Below are 21,035 nucleotides of genomic sequence, written 5' to 3' on the forward strand. Positions count from 1 at the left end.
TCAGTAATGGTGTTTGGTGGCATTTCTTTGGAGGGCCGCACAGCCCTCCATGTGCTCGCTAGATGTAGCCTGACTGCCATTAGGTACCGAGATGAGATCCTCAGACTCCTTGTGAGACCATATGCAGGTGCAGTGGGCCCTGAGCGCCTGCTGATGCATGACAATGATAAGCTTTATGTGGCTGGAGTGTCAGCAGTTCCTGCATGATGAAGGCATTGATGCTATGGACTGGCCCGCCCGTTCCCCAGAACTGAATCCAGTCGAGCACATCTGGGACATCATGTCTCGCTCAATCCACCAACGTCACGTTGCAAGACAGACTGTCCAGTTGGCGGCGAATGCTTTAGTCCAGGTCTGGGAGGAGATGCCTCAGGAGACCATCCGCCGCCTTATCAGGAGCATGCCCAGGTGTTGTACAGTAGGGAGGTCATACAGGCACATGGAGGCCACACACACTACTGAGCATCATTTCCTTGTCTTGAGGCATTTCTACTGAAGTTGGATCAGCCTGTAATTTGATTTTCCACTTTGATTTTGAGTATCATTCCAAATCCAGACCTCCATGGGATAATCATTTTGATTTACATTGATTTTTTTAGATTTTATTATTCTCAACACATTCCTCTATGTAATGAATAAAATTTGCAACTGGAATATTTCATTCAGTGATATCTAGGATGTGGTATTTTAGTGTTCCCTTTATTTTTTGAGCAGTGTATATACATATATACACAGACACAGTAAAAAAAAATACAGAACGTAAAACGATAAAAAGCTATGAAAAAAAAAATTAAAAAAAAAGATACACGCTGTGCTGACATATGTGTTAATGAAGACAGCAGCCCCCTGGATACACAACCAGCCTATATGACAGAGAGACAATCAGACCTCATATCCCAAGCCTATACTACTGGAAGTGATACTCCCACAAAAGAAAATCCTAGGACTTACATCAGGACATAAACTGGTGGCCTGAAAATCAATGTGAAAATCTTTTCTTTTTTTTTTTTACAAAAGTGTAAAATATATATATATATATATTATATATATATATATACACATATACATACACACACACATACATATATATATGTATACATAGTGGTGAAAATAAGTATTTCTTAGGCTAGTTTCACACTAGCATTTATGAGCGCAACGACGGCCTGCGCACGGCCGCCGCTAAGCCCCGCCCCCTGCCGCGCCCCCGCCGGTAGCTCCGCCCACCGGCGCACGACGCTGCATGCGCCCTGCGTCCCCTATCTTTATCACAGGGGGCGCGGGCCGTGCGCAGTATGCGTTTGGCGGCGCATGCGTCCTTTTGACGGTGCGCCGACCTGCGCCAAACGCAACCTGCTGCAGTTTGGTTGCGTCGGCGCACCGCCAAAAAGGCGCATGCGCCGCCAAACGCATACTGCGCACGGCCTGCGCCCCCTGTGATAAAGATAGGGGACGCAGGGCGCATGCAGCGTCATGCGCCGGTGGGCGGAGCTACCGGCGGGGCGCGGCAGGGGGCGGGGCTTAGCGGCGGCCGTGCGCAGGCCGTCGCTGCGCTCATAAACGCTAGTGTGAAACTAGCCATACACTGTCAATTTTGCAAATTTTCACACCTACACAGAATGGGGAGGTCTGCCATTTTTATTGTGGTTACACTTCACCTGTGAGAAACAGAATTTAAAAATAAACAGAAAATCACGTTGTATGAACTTTAAATAATTAAACTGCATTTTACTGCATGTGTGAAGAATATGAGGGGATTTAATGGCAGCTTACAATCCTCCTTCAGCCTGTGTAGCTTTAAATAGGACACCTGGCTCAGCAGGTGGTCCAGCCACACCAGCTAGTATCCAAGCTCATGCAAGGTGACTTCCTGTGCAGCCCCACACTGTGCAACTGCTTTGTATAGTCAGATAGGATTTCATAAAGAGATTTAAGGAGAATATAAAGTTACTAGCTGCTGGCCCGATTCTAAAGCATCGGGTACTCTAGAATATGGCCAGCGGGAGCTTAAAATAAAGTGATATACTCACCATCCAACGGCCCCCAAACTGTGTCCCTCCTCTCCACGCTCCCGGCATCTTCCGTTCCCAGTAATGCTTTGCGCTAAAGACCGCTGCTGACGTCACTCTCGCGAGAGCGCGACGTCATCAGCGGTCTTTGGCGCAAAGCCTTACTGGGAACGGAAGATGTCGGGAGCGTGGAGAGGAGAGAAAAAGTCCGGTGGTCGTCGGAAGGGGAGTATAATATTTTAATTCTATTTTTTACATGTTTATGGTACCCAGGGTCCGGAGGAGTCGCCTTTCCTCTGGACCCTGGGTACCGCAGGATCTCGGGTTACAGACAGACACCATAAGACGAATATTATATATATATATATATATATATATATATATATATATATATATATATATATATATATATATATATATATGATCTCTTGAACGGGCTGAACGTCTTCCGGGGTCTCAATCCGTTCTAGCACCCCAGGGTGGGAAAATATGCAGAGCAGCTAGCAAAAGCCAAGATGTGAAGCTGTGTTTGGCCTCCAAGCTTAACGGGGTCAGGACGGAACCAATGGCGCCAGAATCACCACTATGACCTTCCGTTGGGAAGTTATAATCCTTCCCAGCTATAAACATCCAAGTTTTAGATTTAAACAAAGCAAGGGATGATGATAAGATCCTTCATGGGGGGTGGAAAGGAGGGACTGACAAAAGGAGTTAAAAGCTTGTGTGCAAGGCCATGCACTCGTTCATCATGCTTTCTGTTCACTTCTAAAGGGGGCCACGTCGAGTAACATGCTGGAAGGAAGAGGTTGCACTTTTATTTCGATCCTCGAATCCAAACATCCGTGTTATTATTTTTAACTTTCCATGTTAGGGACCCCATCCTCTCACTCCTCTTGCCTCCCTGGGTCCAAGTGCACAGTGGGTGTCTGTAATACTGTGCCAGGCTGACCTTACGTGTCCCCAGGGCGTGCGGAACGTCACGTTAGTTTAAGTGAGACCGCACCATGTGATCTCTCTGATGTAATTGTGACATCAGGTGGGGTGACGAGGTGTGGAGTCATTACATTATCAAGTACCAACCAGCAAGAAATCTGGCTCGCATACACCTGTTAATTTATCTTTAAGAAGCCATCCTACTCTAAAATCATAACTTATATTGATAGCACTTGTTTGAACTCATTACCTGTATAAAAGACATCTGTCCACACACTCAATCACCACTCCAACACCTCCACCATGGCCAAAACCAAAGAACTGTCTAAGGGCACCAGGGGCAAAATTATAGACCTGCAAAACACTGGGATGGGCTACAGGACAATAGGCAAGTAGCTTGGTGAGAAGGCAACAACTGTAGGCACAATTATTAGAAAATTAAAGAAACACAAGATAACTGTCAATCTTCCTCGGTCTGGGGCTCCATGCAGAATCTCACATCGTGGGGTGAGCATGATTCTGAGAGAGGACAGGAATCAGCCCAGAACTACAAGGGAGGACCTGGTCAATGGCCTGAAGAGAGCTGGGACCACAGTCTCAAACATTACCATTAGTAATATACTACAATATCATGGAGTAAAATCCTGCAGGGCACACAAGGTCCCACTGCTCACACCAGCACATGTCCACGCCCATTTGAAACCCGCAAATGACCCTCTGGATGATTCAAAGGAAGCATGGGAGAAGGTCATGTGGTCAGATGAGACCAAAATAGAACTTTTTGGTATTGACTCCACTGTTCGTGTTTGGAGGAAGAAAGAGGAGTATAATCGCAAGAACACCGTCCCAACCGTGAAGCATGGTGGGGGAAACATCATACTTTGGGGGTGTTTTTCTGAAAAGGGGACAAGACGACTGCACTGTAGTGAAGGGAGGATGGATGGGGGTCATGTATCGTGATACTTTGTCGAACAACCCAGAACACACAGCCAGGGCAGCTAAGGAGTGGCTCCGTAAGAAGCATTTCAAGGTCCTGGAGTGGCCTGGCCAGTCTCCAGACCTGAACCCAATAGAAAATCTCTGCAGGGAGCTGAAACTCAATGTTACCCAGTGACAGCCCTGAAACCTGAAAGATCTGGAGAAGATCTGTATGGAGGAGTCGGCCAAAATCCCTGCTGCAGTGTGTGCAAACCTGGTCAAGAACTACAGGAAAGGTCTGACCACTGAAATTGCAAACAAAGATTTCTGGACCAAATCTGAAGTTCTTGCTTTCTATTATATCACTTATTTCATGTAATAAAATGCAAATTAATTATGTAAAAATCATACAATGTGATCTTCCAGGTTTTGTTTTTTTTTAGATTCTGTCACTCACAGTTCAAGATGATAAAAATTACAGACCTCTCCATTCTTTGTAGGTGGCAGTGTATCGAGTACTTATTTCCCCCACTGGATACACACACCGTTTTTTTCTATATACATATATTATTTTCTATTTATCCATATATCTTTTAGCTTTTTTTTTTTTTTTTTTTTTTACATTTTTGTTGTTTTTCATTTTTATTGAAGGGTTCCCAGCAATTGACCCCTTACCAACATTGGCTGTCCAGTGATGCTGACGGTGTGTCTGCCGATGCTCGTGTTACATTATTATTGTGGATAGGTGAAAATGTCTTTTTGGAAGGAAAAAAATTGTTATTTTTATTTTTTTAGCTTTAGTTCTTCCATTTGCAAGATTTATTTTGAATTGCTTTGCACATGGTTAGAGACATTATCACAAAACAGCAAGACAGTCGTAATCAGATCACTTCAGGGAAAACTCTTCTGACAAAAAAAGACTTTACAATAGAATGAATGTGGTTTAGAGAGTGACTTACTGTGGCATGTGATATTGTGAGGATTCCATTTTTCACCATACACTTTCTTCTTTGCCAAACTTTCCTCAGACTGAAAAGACAAAAGCAATCCACTGTCAGAAACAATATCTACACCAGGACAAACTTACAAATAACTTGCCTGTGTGAGCGGTCACATACAGCTGGATTGTTGAAGAACAGTGAGTGCAGCTCTGGAGTATAATACAGGATGTAACTCAGGATCAGTAATGTAATGTATGTACACAGTGACTGCACCAGCAGAATAGTGAGTGCAGCTCTGGAGTATAATACAGGATGTAACTCAGGATCAGTAATGTAATGTATGTACACAGTGACTGCACCAGCAGAATAGTGAGTGCAGCTCTGGGATATAATACAGGATGTAACTCAGGATCAGTACAGGATCAGTAATGTATGTACGCAGTGACTGCGCCAACAGAATAGTGAGCGCAGCTCTGGAGTATAATACAGGGTGTAACTCAGGATCAGTACAGGATCAGTAATGTAATGTATGTACACAGTGACTGCACCAGCAGAATAGTGAGTGCAGCTCTGGAGTATAATACCGGATGTAACTCAGGATCAGTAATGTATGTACACAGTGACTGCACAAGCAGAATAGTGAGTGCAGCTCTGGGGTATAATACAGGATGTAACTCAGGATCAGTAATGTATGTACACAGTGACTGCACCAGCAGAATAGTGAGTGCAGCTCTGGAGTATAATACAGGATGTAACTCAGGATCAGTACAGGATCTGTAATGTATGTACACAGTGACTGCACCAGCAGAATAGTGAGTGCAGCTCTGGGGTATAATACAGGATGTAACTCAGGATCAGTAATGTATGTACACAGTGACTGCACCAGCAGAATAGTGAGTGCAGCTCTGGAGTATAATACAGGATGTTACTCAGGATCAGTACAGGATCAGTAATGTATGTACACAGTGACTGCACCAGCAGAATAGTGAGTGCAGCTCTGGAGTATAATACAGGAGGTAACTCAGGATCAGTAATGTAATGTATGTACACAGTGACTGCACCAGCAGAATAGAGAGTGCAGCTCTAGGATGGCACAGCTACACACGTGGTCAAAATTGTTGGTGCCCCTCGTTTAATGACAGAAAAACCGACACTGGGGACAGAAATAACTTAAAAAATATGAAAATGAACAGATGAAAGTCAGACATTGCTTTTCAGCCATGCTTCCACAGAATAAAAAAAAAAAAAAAAAAAAAAGGGTACCCAACCCTGTTATACAATTCAGACTCTGGGTTCAAGTAAGTATGGGGACTTACCGAGTCCGGAGGGAGCTGCCGTCCCCGGCGAGGCAGCCGAAGTGCAGGACCTGCGACACATGACTGCCGGGGGCGGGGTGTGGCCAGGGAACGGTCTCCCAGAGGGAGCTAATACTTAGGGAAATACCGGCAGAGAAACTAGAGGAGTACTGGCAAGTACGCCGCAGGGCCTAGGATGCGAACTGGCGTCAGACTAAAAAGGGAATCCCAAGATGGAGCCGAGAGACAATAACAGAGAGGGCAAAAACATACACTGAGGACAAAGATAGCAGAATAGTCAGAAACGGAGCAGAAGTCTAAACCAGGCAGACAAGCAGGCAGTACAAATTCAGCAGGCAAATGCACAACAGAGGACAGACCGGGTCGGGAGCCAGAGATCATACAGAAAAGCAGGCACAAAGCACAAAACACACACACACAGGGGTCACTTATCTAAGCCAAGGGCAGAATATAGCTGACAGAGAGAACCCTGGTTAAGAGTGAATACAAATACCCCTCCCAGATCCAGAAGGAGGCCACATACCCTGTGAGTGCAGGGCATGAACCCTGCCCAAACCATGACAATAGGCCTGGACAGAAATGATGGTAGCCTTAACTTAATATTTTGTTGCACAACCTTCTGAGGCAATCACTGCAATCAAATGATTCCTGTAACTGTCAATGAGACTTCTGCACCTCTCGACAGGTATTTTCGCCACTCCTCAAGAGCAAACTGCTCCAGTTGTCTCATGTTTGAAGGTCGCCTTTTCCAGACGGCATGTTTCAGCTCTTTCCAAAGATGTTCAATAGGATTTAGGTCAGGGCTCATAGAAGGCCACTTCAGAATAGTCCAATGTTTTCCTCTTAGCCATTCTTGGGTGTTTTTAGCGGTGTGTTTTGGGTCATTATCCTGTTGCAAGACCCAAGACCTGCGACTGAGACCAAGCTTTCTGACACTGGGCAGCACATTTCTATCTAGAATCCTTTGATAGTCTTGAGATTTCATTATACCCTGCACAGATTCTAGACACCCTGTGCCAGATGCAGCAAAGCAGCCCCAGAACATAACAGAGCCTCCTGCATGTTTCACAGTAGGGACAGTGGTCTTTTCTTGATTTGTTTCATTGTTCCATCTGTGATCATAGAGCTGATGTGCCTTGCCAAAAAGTTCCATTTTAGTCTCATCTGTCGAGAGAACATTCTCCCAGAAGATTTGTGGCTTCCCATCATGTAGTTTGGCAAATTCCAATCTGGCTTTTTTATGATTTTTTTCAACAATGGTGTCCTCTTTGGTCATCTCCCATGAAGTCCACTTTGGCTCATACAATGGCGGATGGTGCGCGATCTGACACTGATGTTTCTTGAGCTTGAAGATCACCTTTAATCTGGTTAGAAGTTTTTCTGGGCTCTTTCGTTACCATTCGTATTATCCGTCTCTTTGATTTGTCATCAATTTTCCTCTTGCGGCCACGTCCAGGGAGGTTGGCTACAGTCCCATGGAGCTTACATTTCTAAATAATATGTGCAGCTGTAGTCACAGGAACATCAAGCTGCTTGGAGATGGTCTTATAACTTTTACCTTTAACATGTTTGTCCATAATTTTCTTTCTAATCTCCTGAGACAACTTTTTCCTTCGCTTCCTCTGGTCCATGTTGAGTGTGATACACACCATGTCACCACACAGCACAGTGAGTATCTGTAGCCTCTATACAGGCCACTCACTGATTCCAAGATTGTAGACACCTGTGATGCTAAGTAGTGGACACACCACGATTTAACATGTTCCTTTTGTCACATTATTTTCAGAGGTACCATCATTTCTGTCCAGGCCTATTTCATGAATTGTTTGGGATTTTTTTTTAATTCTGTGGCTGCATGGTTGAAAAGCAATGTCTGACTTTCATCTGCTCATTTTCATAGATATTTTATTTATTATTACTTTTGTCAGATTCAAGTTATCTCTGTGACCATTGTGGGTTTTTCTGTCATTACACGAGGAGTACCAACAATTTTGACCACGTGTGTACATGTGGTAGCAAAAGAAAACATACTTCATTTCCCAGCATAGTCTCAAGAACATGGAGCAGGTTCACACTGAGCAAATGTCAAGTCTGGAGACGCTGCAGTGAATGTCAAGCTGCCTGCAATGTTGTCCGCCATAACTGGCTTTGCCGTGGGTCAGCGATGGCGCTACAGACCTCCAAATGACAGTCACAGGTAGCGAGACGCTCAGAACCGTCGTCTGACCACACAATGGTGCAGTGGGCCCTAAGTTCCTGCAGCCCCAAAACAACTCCAGGCCAAAATGTGTGGTCAGAGCCCAGATGAAGTCGTCACTGACTGTCCGTCACATTCCCCAGAGCCAAAATCAGTTGATGTTCCCTTAAATTTTTGGAGCAATTACAAATCTCAGCATCTCATTCAATGAATGCAGGTATCTAGTGCTGCAGCTTGTGTTGGTAATTACGATGGCGCCATATAAGCATAATAACATGATAAAAGGTCACAGCACAGATGAGACTCTTCATATTGCACATCACGGTGCTGGGGCTACTGCAAATCCATGGTCACACACTAAAGAACAAGGTCCATCAGATATGTAAAGTCCTGACCTTACCCATCACTCTTCTTTAACAGGTAACCTTTCTTCTCGCTGCCGTACTCTTTGTTCCCTTGGAGCTGGTGCATACTGTACCCTCCCTGTCTGCTCTGGGAGTCCTAGAAATAAAGATAAAACATTTATACACTGAACACAAGACATCAACAGGACCAAGGTTTTCCAAAAAGATGTGTGGAGGATTAACACTACTACGAGAAAATTATCTAATCTACATATAATCTTATCATAGTAGTTATATTCTAGCACATAGGAGCAGTATTATAGTAGTTATATTCTTGTACATAGGAGCAGTATTATAGTAGTTATATTCTTGTACATAGGAGCAGTATTATAGTAGCTATATTCTTGTACATAGGGGCAGTATTATAGTAGTTATATTCTTGTACATAGGAGCAGTGTTATAGTAGTTATATTCTTGTACATAAGAGCAGTATTATAGTAGTTATATTCTTGTACATAGGAGCAGTATTATAGTAGTTATATTCTTGTACATAGGGGACAGTATTATAGTAGTTATATTCTTGTACATAGGGGCAGTATTATAGTAGTTATATTCTTGTACATAGGGGACAGTATTATAGTAGTTATATTCTTGTACATAGGGGCAGTATTATAGTAGTTATATTCTTGTACATAGGGGCAGTATTATAGTAGTTATATTCTTGTACATAGGGGCAGTATTATAGTAGTTATATTCTTGTACATAGCAGCAGTATTATAGTAGTTATATTCTTGTACATAGGGGCAGTATTATAGCAGTTATATTCTTGTACATAAGAGCAGTATTATAGTAGTTATATTCTTGTACATAGAGGCAGTATTATAGTAGTTATATTCTTGTACATAGGGGTAGTATTATAGCAGTTATATTCTTGTACATAGGAGCAGTATTATAGCAGTTATATTCTTGTACATAGGAGCAGTATTATAGTAGTTATATTCTTGTACATAGGAGCAGTATTATAGTAGTTATATTCTTGTACATAGGGGCAGTATTATAGTAGTTATATTCTTGTACATAGGGGCAGTATTATAGCAGTTATATTCTTGTACATAGGAGCAGTATTATAGTAGTTATATTCTTGTACATAGGGGCAGTATTATAGCAGTTATATTCTTGTACATAGGAGCAGTATTATAGTAGTTATATTCTTGTACATAAGAGCAGTATTATAGTAGTTATATTCTTGTACATAGGAGCAGTATTATAGTAAAAATATTCTTGTACACAGGAGCAGAAGTATAGTAGTTATATTATTGTACCTAGGGGCAGTATTACATTAGTTAGAAAATCCCTGAGAGGTGTAGTGGTGCTTTGTGGTCATTCACTTCAATAAAAAAATGGAGACGATAAAGAGTGATTATGGTAAAATAGACTGACATTGAAATCAGACTGTCAAAAGACAAAACTTACTCTCCTAGACTTCGATCATGTAAGCAAATGAAAGACAAGGAGGAAAAAAGCAAAACACTAATTAAACATTAGAATGAAGTAAATCAACATCATGCTTCGACACTACTGTAGATGTCGAGGAAATAATTCTGAGTTCACCACAATGTAATCATTCATTTCGAAGATAGTTTATTCATACATTGTGATACTCTGTAATGTACACTGCTCTAAACAATACAGGGAACACTTAAACAACAGAATATAACTCCAAGTAAATCAAACTTCTGTGAAATCAAACTGTCCACTTAGGAAGCAACACTGATTGACAATCAATTTCACATGCTGTTGTGCAAATGGAATAGACAACAGATGGAAATTATTGTCAATTATCAAGACACCCTCAATAAAGGAGTGGTTCTGCAGGTGGGGACCACAGACCACATCTCAGTACCCATGCTTTCTGGCTAATGTTTTGGTCACTTTTGAAAGTTGGTTGTGCTTTCACACTCGTGGTAGCATGAGACTGACTCTACAACCCACACAAGTGGCTCAGGTAGTGCAGCTCATCCAGGATGGCACATCAATGCGAGCTGTGGCAAGAAGGTTTGCTGTGTCTGTCAGCGTAGTCCATAGGCTGGAGGCGCTACCAGGAGACAGGCCAGTACACCAGGAGACGTGGAGGGGGCCGGGCAGTAGGAGGGCAACAACCTCAGCCTTTGTGCAAGGAGGAACAGGAGGAGCACTGTCCGAGACCTGCAAAATGACGTCCAGCAGGCCACAAATGTTCATATGTCTGCACAAACGGTTAGAAACCGACTCCATGAGAATGGGCTGAGTGCCCAACGTCCACAGATGGGGGTTGTGCTCAGGGTTGTTGCCCTCTTACGGCCCATTCCACATCTCTTGGTGTACTTGCCTGTCTCCAGGTAGCGTCTCCAGCCTCTGGACACTACGCTGACAGACACAGTAAACTTTCTTGCCACAGCTCGTATTGATGTGCCATCCTGGATGAGCTGCACTACCTGAGCCACTTGTGTAGGTTGTAGAGTCCGTCTCATGCTACCACGAGTGTAAAAGCACAACCAACATTCAAAAGTGACCAAAACATCAGCCAGAAAGCATTGGTACTGAGATGTGGTCTGTGGTCCCCCCACCTGCAGAACCACTCCTTTATTCAGGGTGTCTTGATAATTGCCAATAATTTCCATCTTTTGTCTATTCCATTTGCACAACAGCATGTGAAATTGATTGTCAATCAGTGTTGATTCCTAAGTGGACAGATGATTTCACAGAAGTTTGATTTACTTGGAGTTATATTCTGTTGTTTAAGTGTTCCCTTTATTTTTTTTTGAGCAGTGTATATTTAAACTTGGCAGAGACCGACATAATGCACCATACATTACTTATCCTGTAGTGATCCTGAATTACATCCTATATTATACTCCAGAGCTGCACTCACTATTCTGCTGGTGCAGTCACTGTGTACATACATTACATTACTGATCCTGAGTTACATCCTGTATTATACTCCAGAGCTGCACTCACTATTCTGCTGGTGCAGTCACTGTGTACATACATTACATTACTGATCCTGAGTTACATCCTGTATTACACTCCAGAGCTGCACTCACTATTCTGCTGGTGCAGTCACTGTGTACATACATTACATTACTGATCCTGTACTGATCCTGAGTTACGTCCTGCATTATCCTCCAGAGCTGCACTCACTATTCTGCTGGTGCAGTCACTGTGTACAGACATTACATTACTGATTCTGAGCTATATATTGCTTAAAAACACAGAGCTGCTTTCACAATATTGCTGTTTGTCATTGAGAAGTCCACCACCTTGTTTCCACGCACCACTAACCTGATTTAAGTACAACCCCTCTCAAAAAGCAAATCAGCAGCTCTATGCAATGAACCAGAAGGAAACAGTCAGCCAACTTGTTGATGGACACCCCTAACAGCTGAGCTCTTACAAAGCAGTGGGGTTTTTAGTATTTGATACATTACTTTTCACTTCCTAAAGGAATTCACTATAGTCATTTCTATCAAGACACTGAACAAGCAGGGTTTGCTGGGAGAAATCAGCTCTGCAGCATACAAAACTAGGAATGCAGCTCTTAAGTATGAAAACAATGCTAACGGAAATGGGGAGAAAATTCTTAGATCTTAAAGGGGTTGTCGGTTGTGATGGTGTGATATGTTATGTGGATATCATTTTTTGTATATTCCTATTTTTCTATTTCAGTTATTTTCATAGTGTTTTTCTTATTACATTGTAAGTCTACAGCCTCACTGTATCTGTCTCTTGATGACCCCCTGTAGTGCATTAATCCCTAAGGCCCTTTGTTCTCCTCTGGGAGGCCATGAAACTGCCCCAACTTGTTTTGACTACCCCTGGACAAGGAAGGGGGTGGGGAGAACAGTAGCTGGACAACTCAGTTCCGGTGTGGACAGGATGGTGTACAGATAGCACTTCAGAGAGAGAAGGACCCATTTTATCCTCTGGTGCTAGTTTTGGAATCTCGTTTCCCTGGACATGTTATCCTGATACTGGACTGGATTCTTATTCTGGACTATCTTATCCTTTGTGTGGTGGACTGAATATGGACCTTTTCGTATTTTTGCCTGAATAAAGGTAATTGTTCACTCTTCGCTTGCTCTGTTGATTGTGTGATACCAGAGAAGGACCCCATGACATCACCTTTCAAAAATGTTTTTCCTATAAGCGCCGTTTATAATAAAAAGAAAAAAAAAAAAAAAAAGCGCCTTACTCACCGCCATTGGGTCCAGCAAAAAAACCTTAACTGCTGCTCCCAGTGTCTGTTATTGTCTGCAGCGCTGACGTGACGTCAACAGAGCTACAGACAATAACGGAGCTCATCCCAAGCTGTTGGCACAAGCTGCTGAGCTCCGTTACGTGACGTCGGCAGTACAGACAGAAACAGACCCCAGGAGCAGTGGCGGTGATACAACATTAGACCTGGGGAAGGTGTGATAAGTTTTTTTTTTTTTTTTTTAACTGCTACTAACAGAGCTAATATGAAAAAAATTTGTGAAATAGGACAACCCCTTTAAGCCAGCTTTAGCTGCCTGCAGAACCTAGGTTAGTGCCTTATGGAAACTATGGTTCGCAGTCGGACCTCACTCTCCCGCAAAAAAAGCAACATAACAACCCAGAGTCAGGTATGGTCTCTGCCGCCTATTGTCACCCTGAGCACATCTCGTTCTCGATCTCCGTCACAGCTGACGCGTCTCGCGCATCAGATACAAAGAGTTGATGCAAAGACTCTTACAAGAGAGGAGAGACACAGAGAAGGATATTACACGTCTGCCTCCTGCCGGGATCCAGGATCAACAAGTCCCAGACTTATTACAAAATAACAGTGCCGTGCGGAGGTGAAGAGTCTGTGTAAGGCGGCTGCGTTCTTCCCAGCGTGACTGCATTATGGAGCGGTACATAATATGGAAAGTAACACTGCAATTTCCGAGACGTTCTCACAGATCCTTCTAGTGGGAGGGAAACCTCATGTGACACTACATTCCCTCCTTCCCACATGGATCCCTGCACAATAAAATTCTTTCACCAGACAATCCCAAACATCTAGCACATCACAACCCTACTGGGTGCATATGTACCCCATAATAACGTCCCTTAAAGAAAATATATCCTGCATTGTTGCCCAGTTTTCTCATCTACAGGCTCCAATTTTCAGTTGTCACTAAGCTGCTATGACTTCTCCCAGACACAGAACACACAACCATGAGGGATTTCTACTCTTCTGTCTCTATGCAGCTCTTCTTCAGATGCATGAAGGAGATTATACAGCGTTACTGAGCGGTGTGCTTGTGAATCCAGAACAAGGGAGCGCTAAAACACAAGAATGCATCACAATGGAGTACATTATAGAACCGTTCTGAGCAGTTTAAATGTTAATCCGGTCCTGGGATAAGATAAAACACTTGCTAAAAAGCAGCGGCATGGAGAACATTATACAACAGTTCTAAGCAGTGTAACTGTGAATCCAGTGCTGGGATAAAACACTTGCTAGAATGCAGTGGCGTGGAGGACATTATAGAACACTTCTGAGCTGTGTTGTTGTAAATCTAGCTCTGGGGTGAGATAAACACTTAAAAGAAAGTAGTACTAACTGTTTGTGTCTCGGGAATTGGGGAGAGATAGCTTTCTAAGGTATGCGAGCACCTCGGGGCTCAATGATCTCTAAGGAAGAGCAGCAGAAAAGCACTCAGGAAGCTAGTTTTTCTGTGGAGTGTTCATTTTATCTGACTCTTCTATTTTGGGGTCTGTTCTTCGAGCCATCTTGCTACTTTTTGTCTTTATCATGGACAGGCCCCTCTGTGCTGCACATAACTATAGGTGGCCACGGCCATTATCTGTATACAGAGGGTGGTCACTGATATGGGAAGTCATCAACAGCAGAGAATGATTAAGAAAGGAGGATGAGGGTGGCTGTGCTTTATCTCAGAGTCATGAGGATGAAATGAGTTCTGAAGGTGGAATTCCCCTTTAATTGTTTTATTTACCAAACATCTTCGCTATAACCTCTGATGTCTAGTCTTGTTTTCAGCCCGCATTTATGATTCTTGATGTCTGCCATGACACAGACAACCCGGTTTTATGCCGGTCACATTTTTCCCACGGAGAAACAGGAATTTCCTGATGTTTCACTTTCTATGGGAAATCCCAGAGCCATAAGAAATCTCTGTAAATTCTGAAATAAAACAAGATCTCCTCCACCATATAACATGACTGTGTATAATAGATACTGGATTGCAGGGCGCTGGTCTCAAATATATGCCAACTATAACAACCAACAGGCTCTGACAGTTTGTAGACTGGTGGAAAACCATAGCCTGCAGTACACCAGGAAAATCCAGTAATACCATTATATTATATATACAATTATACATACAATAGTGTGCAAGAGTTTTGGACAGGTGTGAAAAAATGCAACAAGACAAAAGATAGTTATACTGAATCAGCAAGGAGTCTACCAAGGAAAGATTTCACACCAGAATGGGATTTCCAGATGTGCTATTCAGGCCGTTTTGAAGAAGCACAAAAATTGGCAAAGTTGAGGAGCAGTGGTTGGCCAAGAAAATTTAGTCTTAGTGCAGCAAATGAAAGACACATTGTGATTACTTCCCTTCAAACTCGGACGATGTTCAGCAGTGCCATCAACTCAGAACTGGCAGCAACTATTGAAACACAGATACACTCAACTACCGGTTGGAGATATCTGGCCCGAAGTGGTCTTCAAGAAAAAACTGCTGCCAAAAGTAATATCTTCAACATGGAAGAGAGTACAAAGGACCCAACCATGCAAGCATAGAAAACGGGGTGCAGAAAAATGGCAGCAGGTGCTCCGGACTAAGGAGTCACAATGTGAAATATTTGGCTGTAACAGAAAACAGTTTATTCACCGAAGGGCAGGAGAGCAGCAGAATAATGAGGGACTACAGGAACAGTGAAGCTTGGTGGAGGGTCCTGCAAGTTTGCAACTGTATTTTAGCAAATGGAGATTGGGATTTAATCAGGATTAATGGTGTCCTTAGTGCTAAGAAACAAAGGCAGATACTGATTTTGAGGACACAGCATTTCTTCTTAATTATGATGCCAGACGTAGATTCCGTAGGCCCAAATCATAGACTATTGTCTGAATTATTGACTCTTCTTGTAGATTGAATTGATACTTGTAAATTGATGAATGGCTGTTATTTACCTCAAACATCAGCTCCTACAGTTTTTTGTACTGTTATCTTTGCAAAACAGGGACGCAAGGTCACTGAACAATTATGTTTGCTAATATGTTGATTACACATTATACTAGGCCATGCAGTTTGTTGACTTGCAAACATTGTAGGATAAACTATAAATACTCAAACAATAAGGATTAACCTCTTCACCCACCTCCTCTTGACCTGTGGCATACAGTTGTGAACTATATAAGGCGACTTTGCCTCTGTTCCAAGTGACTCTACAGGATGCCAGATTAGGGGACCACGACCCCAGCTGGAAGAAAACAAATCAGCTCCATTGACCATCGCTGAACCCTCAGACATCTTGAAGGATCCAGGTTGGGACAATCAGGTCACCTGATCACATACCTCACTGCTCTTGGTCAGCTTCATAAGATTTTTGGGAACCTCCAATCTGTGCGTGCAAAAAGTAGGGGGAGTCGGCTCTGGAAGCTCTTAAGTGACAGCTGCTCTTATCCTGGCGAGTCAGTGGAAGGGTGAGACTCTGTAATTTTGCACCATTTTGGGTAATTTGCTGGGACTGTTCTATGTGCTATTTGCCGTTTTGTGGTTCAATAAAAGATTGCCACACTGCTTTACCTTCACCCTGTGTTGTCCGAGTAATAGTATGTCCACAGTAAAATGAGAGTGAGCGTTCAGTGGGCTGATCACTGGTCCAGGCTGTTTTGGGCTAGTAAACTAGAGCACCCGATGACCTCCCGTGTCTCCACACTCGGTGGCAGATGATGACTGGCTGGGCTGGCAGACAGGTCCTTGGCATGGGGACCCGGCTTTGGGGATAATGTTTGGTAACGGGGGGGAAGGCGCCCGCATATATAACAGCATCATGGGTTGGGCAAATCATGGTAACGGTTGGCAACCATTTGTCCTGGTGGGTTTTCTGCTTTGTAGAAGAATAATCCTGCTTGACTGGTGGCCAGTGGAATACTTAGTTGATGGGTCTGCTGGGATCGGTGGGCATATTGTGTTTCCAGCTGGGCCGGTTAGCTGTAAACTCGCCAGCCAAAAGGGCTGCTTGCTTTAGGGTGTCAGGCTTCTGGTCGGCTACCCACTTTCGTATTTCTGGAGCCATTTTCTCCATAAGTTACTTGAGCACGATCACGTCCCAAAGGGCAGCCCTACCGTCGAGCCAGCGATTGCAGTATTGCTGGAGTTAACTGCCAAATTCTACACAGGAGACCCACTGGAGAGACAGTGTCTGGAACTTGGTGCGATATCTTTCGGGGGTGATGGTTAAAAGGGCCAGAAGGTGTTCTTAAAGTGTACCTGTCACCTGTTTATGGTCCGGCACATCCCATCTTCTTGCGACGCTGTCCTCTAGCTTACTTCATCACTCCCGGCATCGCGCTCCTGCAAAGATGTACTTATATACCCTGTTGAGGACAGAGCAAAGTACTGCAGTGCGCAGGCGCTGGGCCTCTCTGACCTTTCCCGGCATCTGCGCACTGCAGAACTTTGCTCTGCCACAACAGGGCATATAAGTACGCCTGCTCCCCACCCGGTGAGTATAATAAAACATATTTTTCTTATCTTGAAGGTCAGACCAGGGGCTTACCTACAGCATTATAGAATGTTGTAGATAAGCCCTGAAAGGCAGTGGCCGCATCTTACAGCGACCAAAACAGGTGACATGTTCCCTTTAATAGTTCCATAGTCAAGACAGTCCTGAGACCTAAGTGACTGGGCAGCATCCCGTAACCGAAAAGTCAAACTAGTCCACAGGTATTTAGCTATAGTGTTTGACACATTAAACACTGGCACGTCTCTGTAGCGGAGGCAAGTTCCTTGGTGAGGGACTATCGACAGGGGTACTGGAAATCCAAAAACTGATTCCATAACACAAGCCCTTTCCCTACTTGAAGCTCCAGGTCCCAATGCAACCACAAACTCCTGGATTCGGGCTGCTGGGGACTGGGTTGATTCCTGGATCCATCCTCTGGCAGTTCCTCTGGGTCCATCTGAGCTGAGTTTTTGTCATCCTCCTCCAACATTCTGGGCATCCCAACAAACCAATTCCTTGATCAAAACCGAACAAGTATCGGTGGTCCGGTATTCAATCCATCGAAGCAGGCACAGCTCCTGTAGTTGACGTTTCTTGTTGCGGCTATACATGCACTCCGGCCCTCTTCCCAAGGCTGACCTGTTGGGGTTGGACATGGTGGCATCTGAAACCTGCTGGATGCCTCACCAATGATCTGCTTGGTCTATCTATATGCCTCCTCGGTTGTAGAGACCTTGGACGAACACTAGTCCCCTGCAGATCCCCCAAGCTGAGTAGCTTCCCACTGCTGACACCAAATGTGGAGACATGGAAGGGGGGGTCAGTGGCTGTTCCCATCCTCTAGTCCAGGACCATGAGGTCTCAGACCAGCGGACGAGAGCACCCACTGACCCCGGGGTCTCCACACTGATCCATCATGTAATACTGTCAGGGAGGCATCTGATTTGGCTCCAAATTTATTCTGCAGCAGAACTAAAAACCCCAACATCCATCAGACGTCACTAAGAATGAGGAATCCTGGAAGTGATGACCCGCCCCACAGAGCCCTGATTTTACATCATCCCATCCATCTGGGATCACGTGAAGAGACAGAAGGATCTGCGGTCAGATCTCCAAGATGTTTTGGAACAATCTCCTGCCAAGTTCCTTCAAAAACTGTGTGCAAGTTATCAAGAAGAAGTGATGGAGGCGACGGGCGGCCACCAAATATTGATGGGATTTAGATTTCTCTTTTCTTCATTCACTTTGATTTTGTTAATTGATAAAAATAAACTATTTTCAATTGGATTTTTGGAATCATTCTTAATTGGCAGCATTTTTTCTACACCTGCCTAAAACTTCTGCACCGTCCTGTATATAGTGTAGTATTGTGATATAATAGATCTTATTCTTACTAATGTATCTTAACACATACAGTCAATAGCAGGAAAGGGGGAGGGCAGACACCAAAGACTAATATGCATCTACCTCATCCATTATGATGCACTGCAGTCCATCAGTGGTCAGTGATCAATTCTGGCCAGCGTTACAGAACAAGCTTTATTTAAATTTTTTGCAATACACTGAACCAACTGACAATGATTAAAATATTAGTAGCAGACAATCTCTTTAATTCTGCTGCGATAAGAACTTGACAGTAAGCGTCCCATTTTCCTGCAGCGCCACAACAGGACAAATGAAGTATTACACCGACTCAATTTAAATCAATGCGCAGGGTACTCCAGAGCAAAAACCTTCTCTGCGGCTATGGAGGTCCTAAATGGGACCCCAAAAAGGGTATGAGAAAATGCATTTTTTTTTTTTTTTTTTTTTTTTTTAAAACAGGCAATCTGTTAAATGGCTACATTAAAAAAAAAAAAAAAAAAAAAAAAAAAGTTCTCTTAATATACTTTTCTAAAGATCTTTCCAAGCTGTAAGGCAACTGTAATCCTTGTCCATATGCAGTAGCTATACAAAAAACCCCCAACCCTACGAAAGTAAAGCAATCCAGCTCTCGTCGCCATCTGCGCTGCGTCAGTTCATACCAAATCCTGGCACCGATATGTTCTGTCTACCCACGGCCCTATCTGGCACATAGACTGAGCAGCCAGGGTGGCACAACACTGGTTGCCAGGAACGAGTGTAATCACACTGGCTACCAGCATGGTACAGCACTGACGACTCCACCAAAGGATAAAGATAAAAAAAAAAAAAATACGGCATTGACTGGCAAAAAAAAAACAAAAAAAACAGGAAAATCAGGTGCAATTTAGAGTAAAAAAAAAAATGTGAAAAATCCCAAAAATATGACACTATGTATATGACCCATTATTCTGGTCTAGAAATCCCACTGGTCATGACCGTCAGTAATCAGGTAACATATATTCAGACCTTACAGATAAGACAGGGAACCATTCCCCAGTCGGGAGGAGAGTGGGGTCCCCAAGAACGGGAGCTTCCTGGATCCCTGAGAAGCCAAAAGTGTCAATGACGCCTTGTTATAAAGAAGAACCTACTAATCGGATTTCTCTTGTGAGATCTAAACATATAAAAGGGTAAAATGAAACATAACCAGGACAACATTACCTTGCTTCAACTTTTTACCATTCATCAGAGAACGGGTAAAAAAAAAAAAAAAAAATTCAAATTTGCACAAAGAGGTCACTTTCTTGTGAGCGTAATATGGGTCACCTTTCTGGTCCCAACGACAGATCTAATGACCCAAAATGCCTGCTACGACGCTGCCGGTCTGCGGCATTACACATGCAGGGGGACCGGGACAGGCGTCTGATGCACAGGTGCGGAAATATGTCGAATTACTTGGAAAATTGTAGCAATCTAAAACATGGACGTTACACCGCAGGAGACGCTGAAACAACTGATATATGGTTGCTCTTGGCTTTGCAGTCAAAGGGGTTTTGCGATAAATATTGAGAAGGTTATCAATTAGTAGGACCGCCTCACTAAATCACTAACACCTTCTCGATATACCAATCTGTTCAGCTCTTACCGATTTCTGCCATGAAGCAAAACATGCACCAAAATTTGAACTCTCTCCAGATATACTGAGAACTACCTATTTGCCTACCTCCTTCTGATCCAGCTGAAGAGAAGACTTAATGAGGTCCCGCAAGGCAGTGAGCTGCTTCTTCTCCTCATCCTGCGTCTGTTTTATCTACAGAAGAAGAAATTACATATGAGAATGTGATAATTACACTACACAACCAAACAATATGGCGATTCCACAACGCAAACATCTTCAAATCCTTGTACATAGGAGCAGTATTATAGTAGTTATATTCTTGCATATAGGAGCAGTATTATAGTAGTTATATTCTTATACATAGGAGCATTATTATAGAAGTTATATTATTGTACATAGGGGTCAGTATTATAGTAGTTATATTCTTGTAAATAGGGGTATTATAGTAGTTATATTCTTGTACATAGGAGCAGTATTATAGTAGTTATATTCTTGTACATAAGGGGCAGTATTATAGTAGTTATATTCTTCTACATAGGAGCAGTATTATAGCAGTTATATTTTTGTACATATGGGGCAGTATTATAGTAGTTATATTCTTGTACATAGGAGAAGTATTATAGTAGTTATATTCTTGTACATAGGGGCAGTATTATAGTAGTTATATTCTTGTACATAG

The 21,035-nt window shown here is 43.1% G+C and overlaps 1 protein-coding gene across 3 annotated transcripts in view; it reads right to left on the bottom strand.

Moving 5' to 3' along the window:
• ASAP1 (ArfGAP with SH3 domain, ankyrin repeat and PH domain 1) overlaps positions 1-21,035 on the bottom strand; it is a 224,541-nt gene that overhangs the window by 43,736 nt on the left and 159,770 nt on the right. For all 3 annotated transcript variants that reach the window (XM_073590339.1, XM_073590337.1, XM_073590338.1), the window contains exons 10-12: positions 20,462-20,548; positions 8,712-8,812; positions 4,817-4,886 (exon numbers count right to left, since the gene is read on the bottom strand). In XM_073590339.1, coding sequence (XP_073446440.1) covers positions 4,817-4,886; positions 8,712-8,812; positions 20,462-20,548 — 258 coding nt within the window. The remainder of the gene's footprint in view (positions 1-4,816; positions 4,887-8,711; positions 8,813-20,461; positions 20,549-21,035) is intronic.

Source organism: Dendrobates tinctorius, unplaced genomic scaffold, assembly GCF_039654945.1.
Source record: "Dendrobates tinctorius isolate UK_male_01 unplaced genomic scaffold, ASM3965494v1 ptg000116l, whole genome shotgun sequence".
Classification (NCBI taxonomy): domain Eukaryota; kingdom Metazoa; phylum Chordata; class Amphibia; order Anura; family Dendrobatidae; genus Dendrobates; species Dendrobates tinctorius.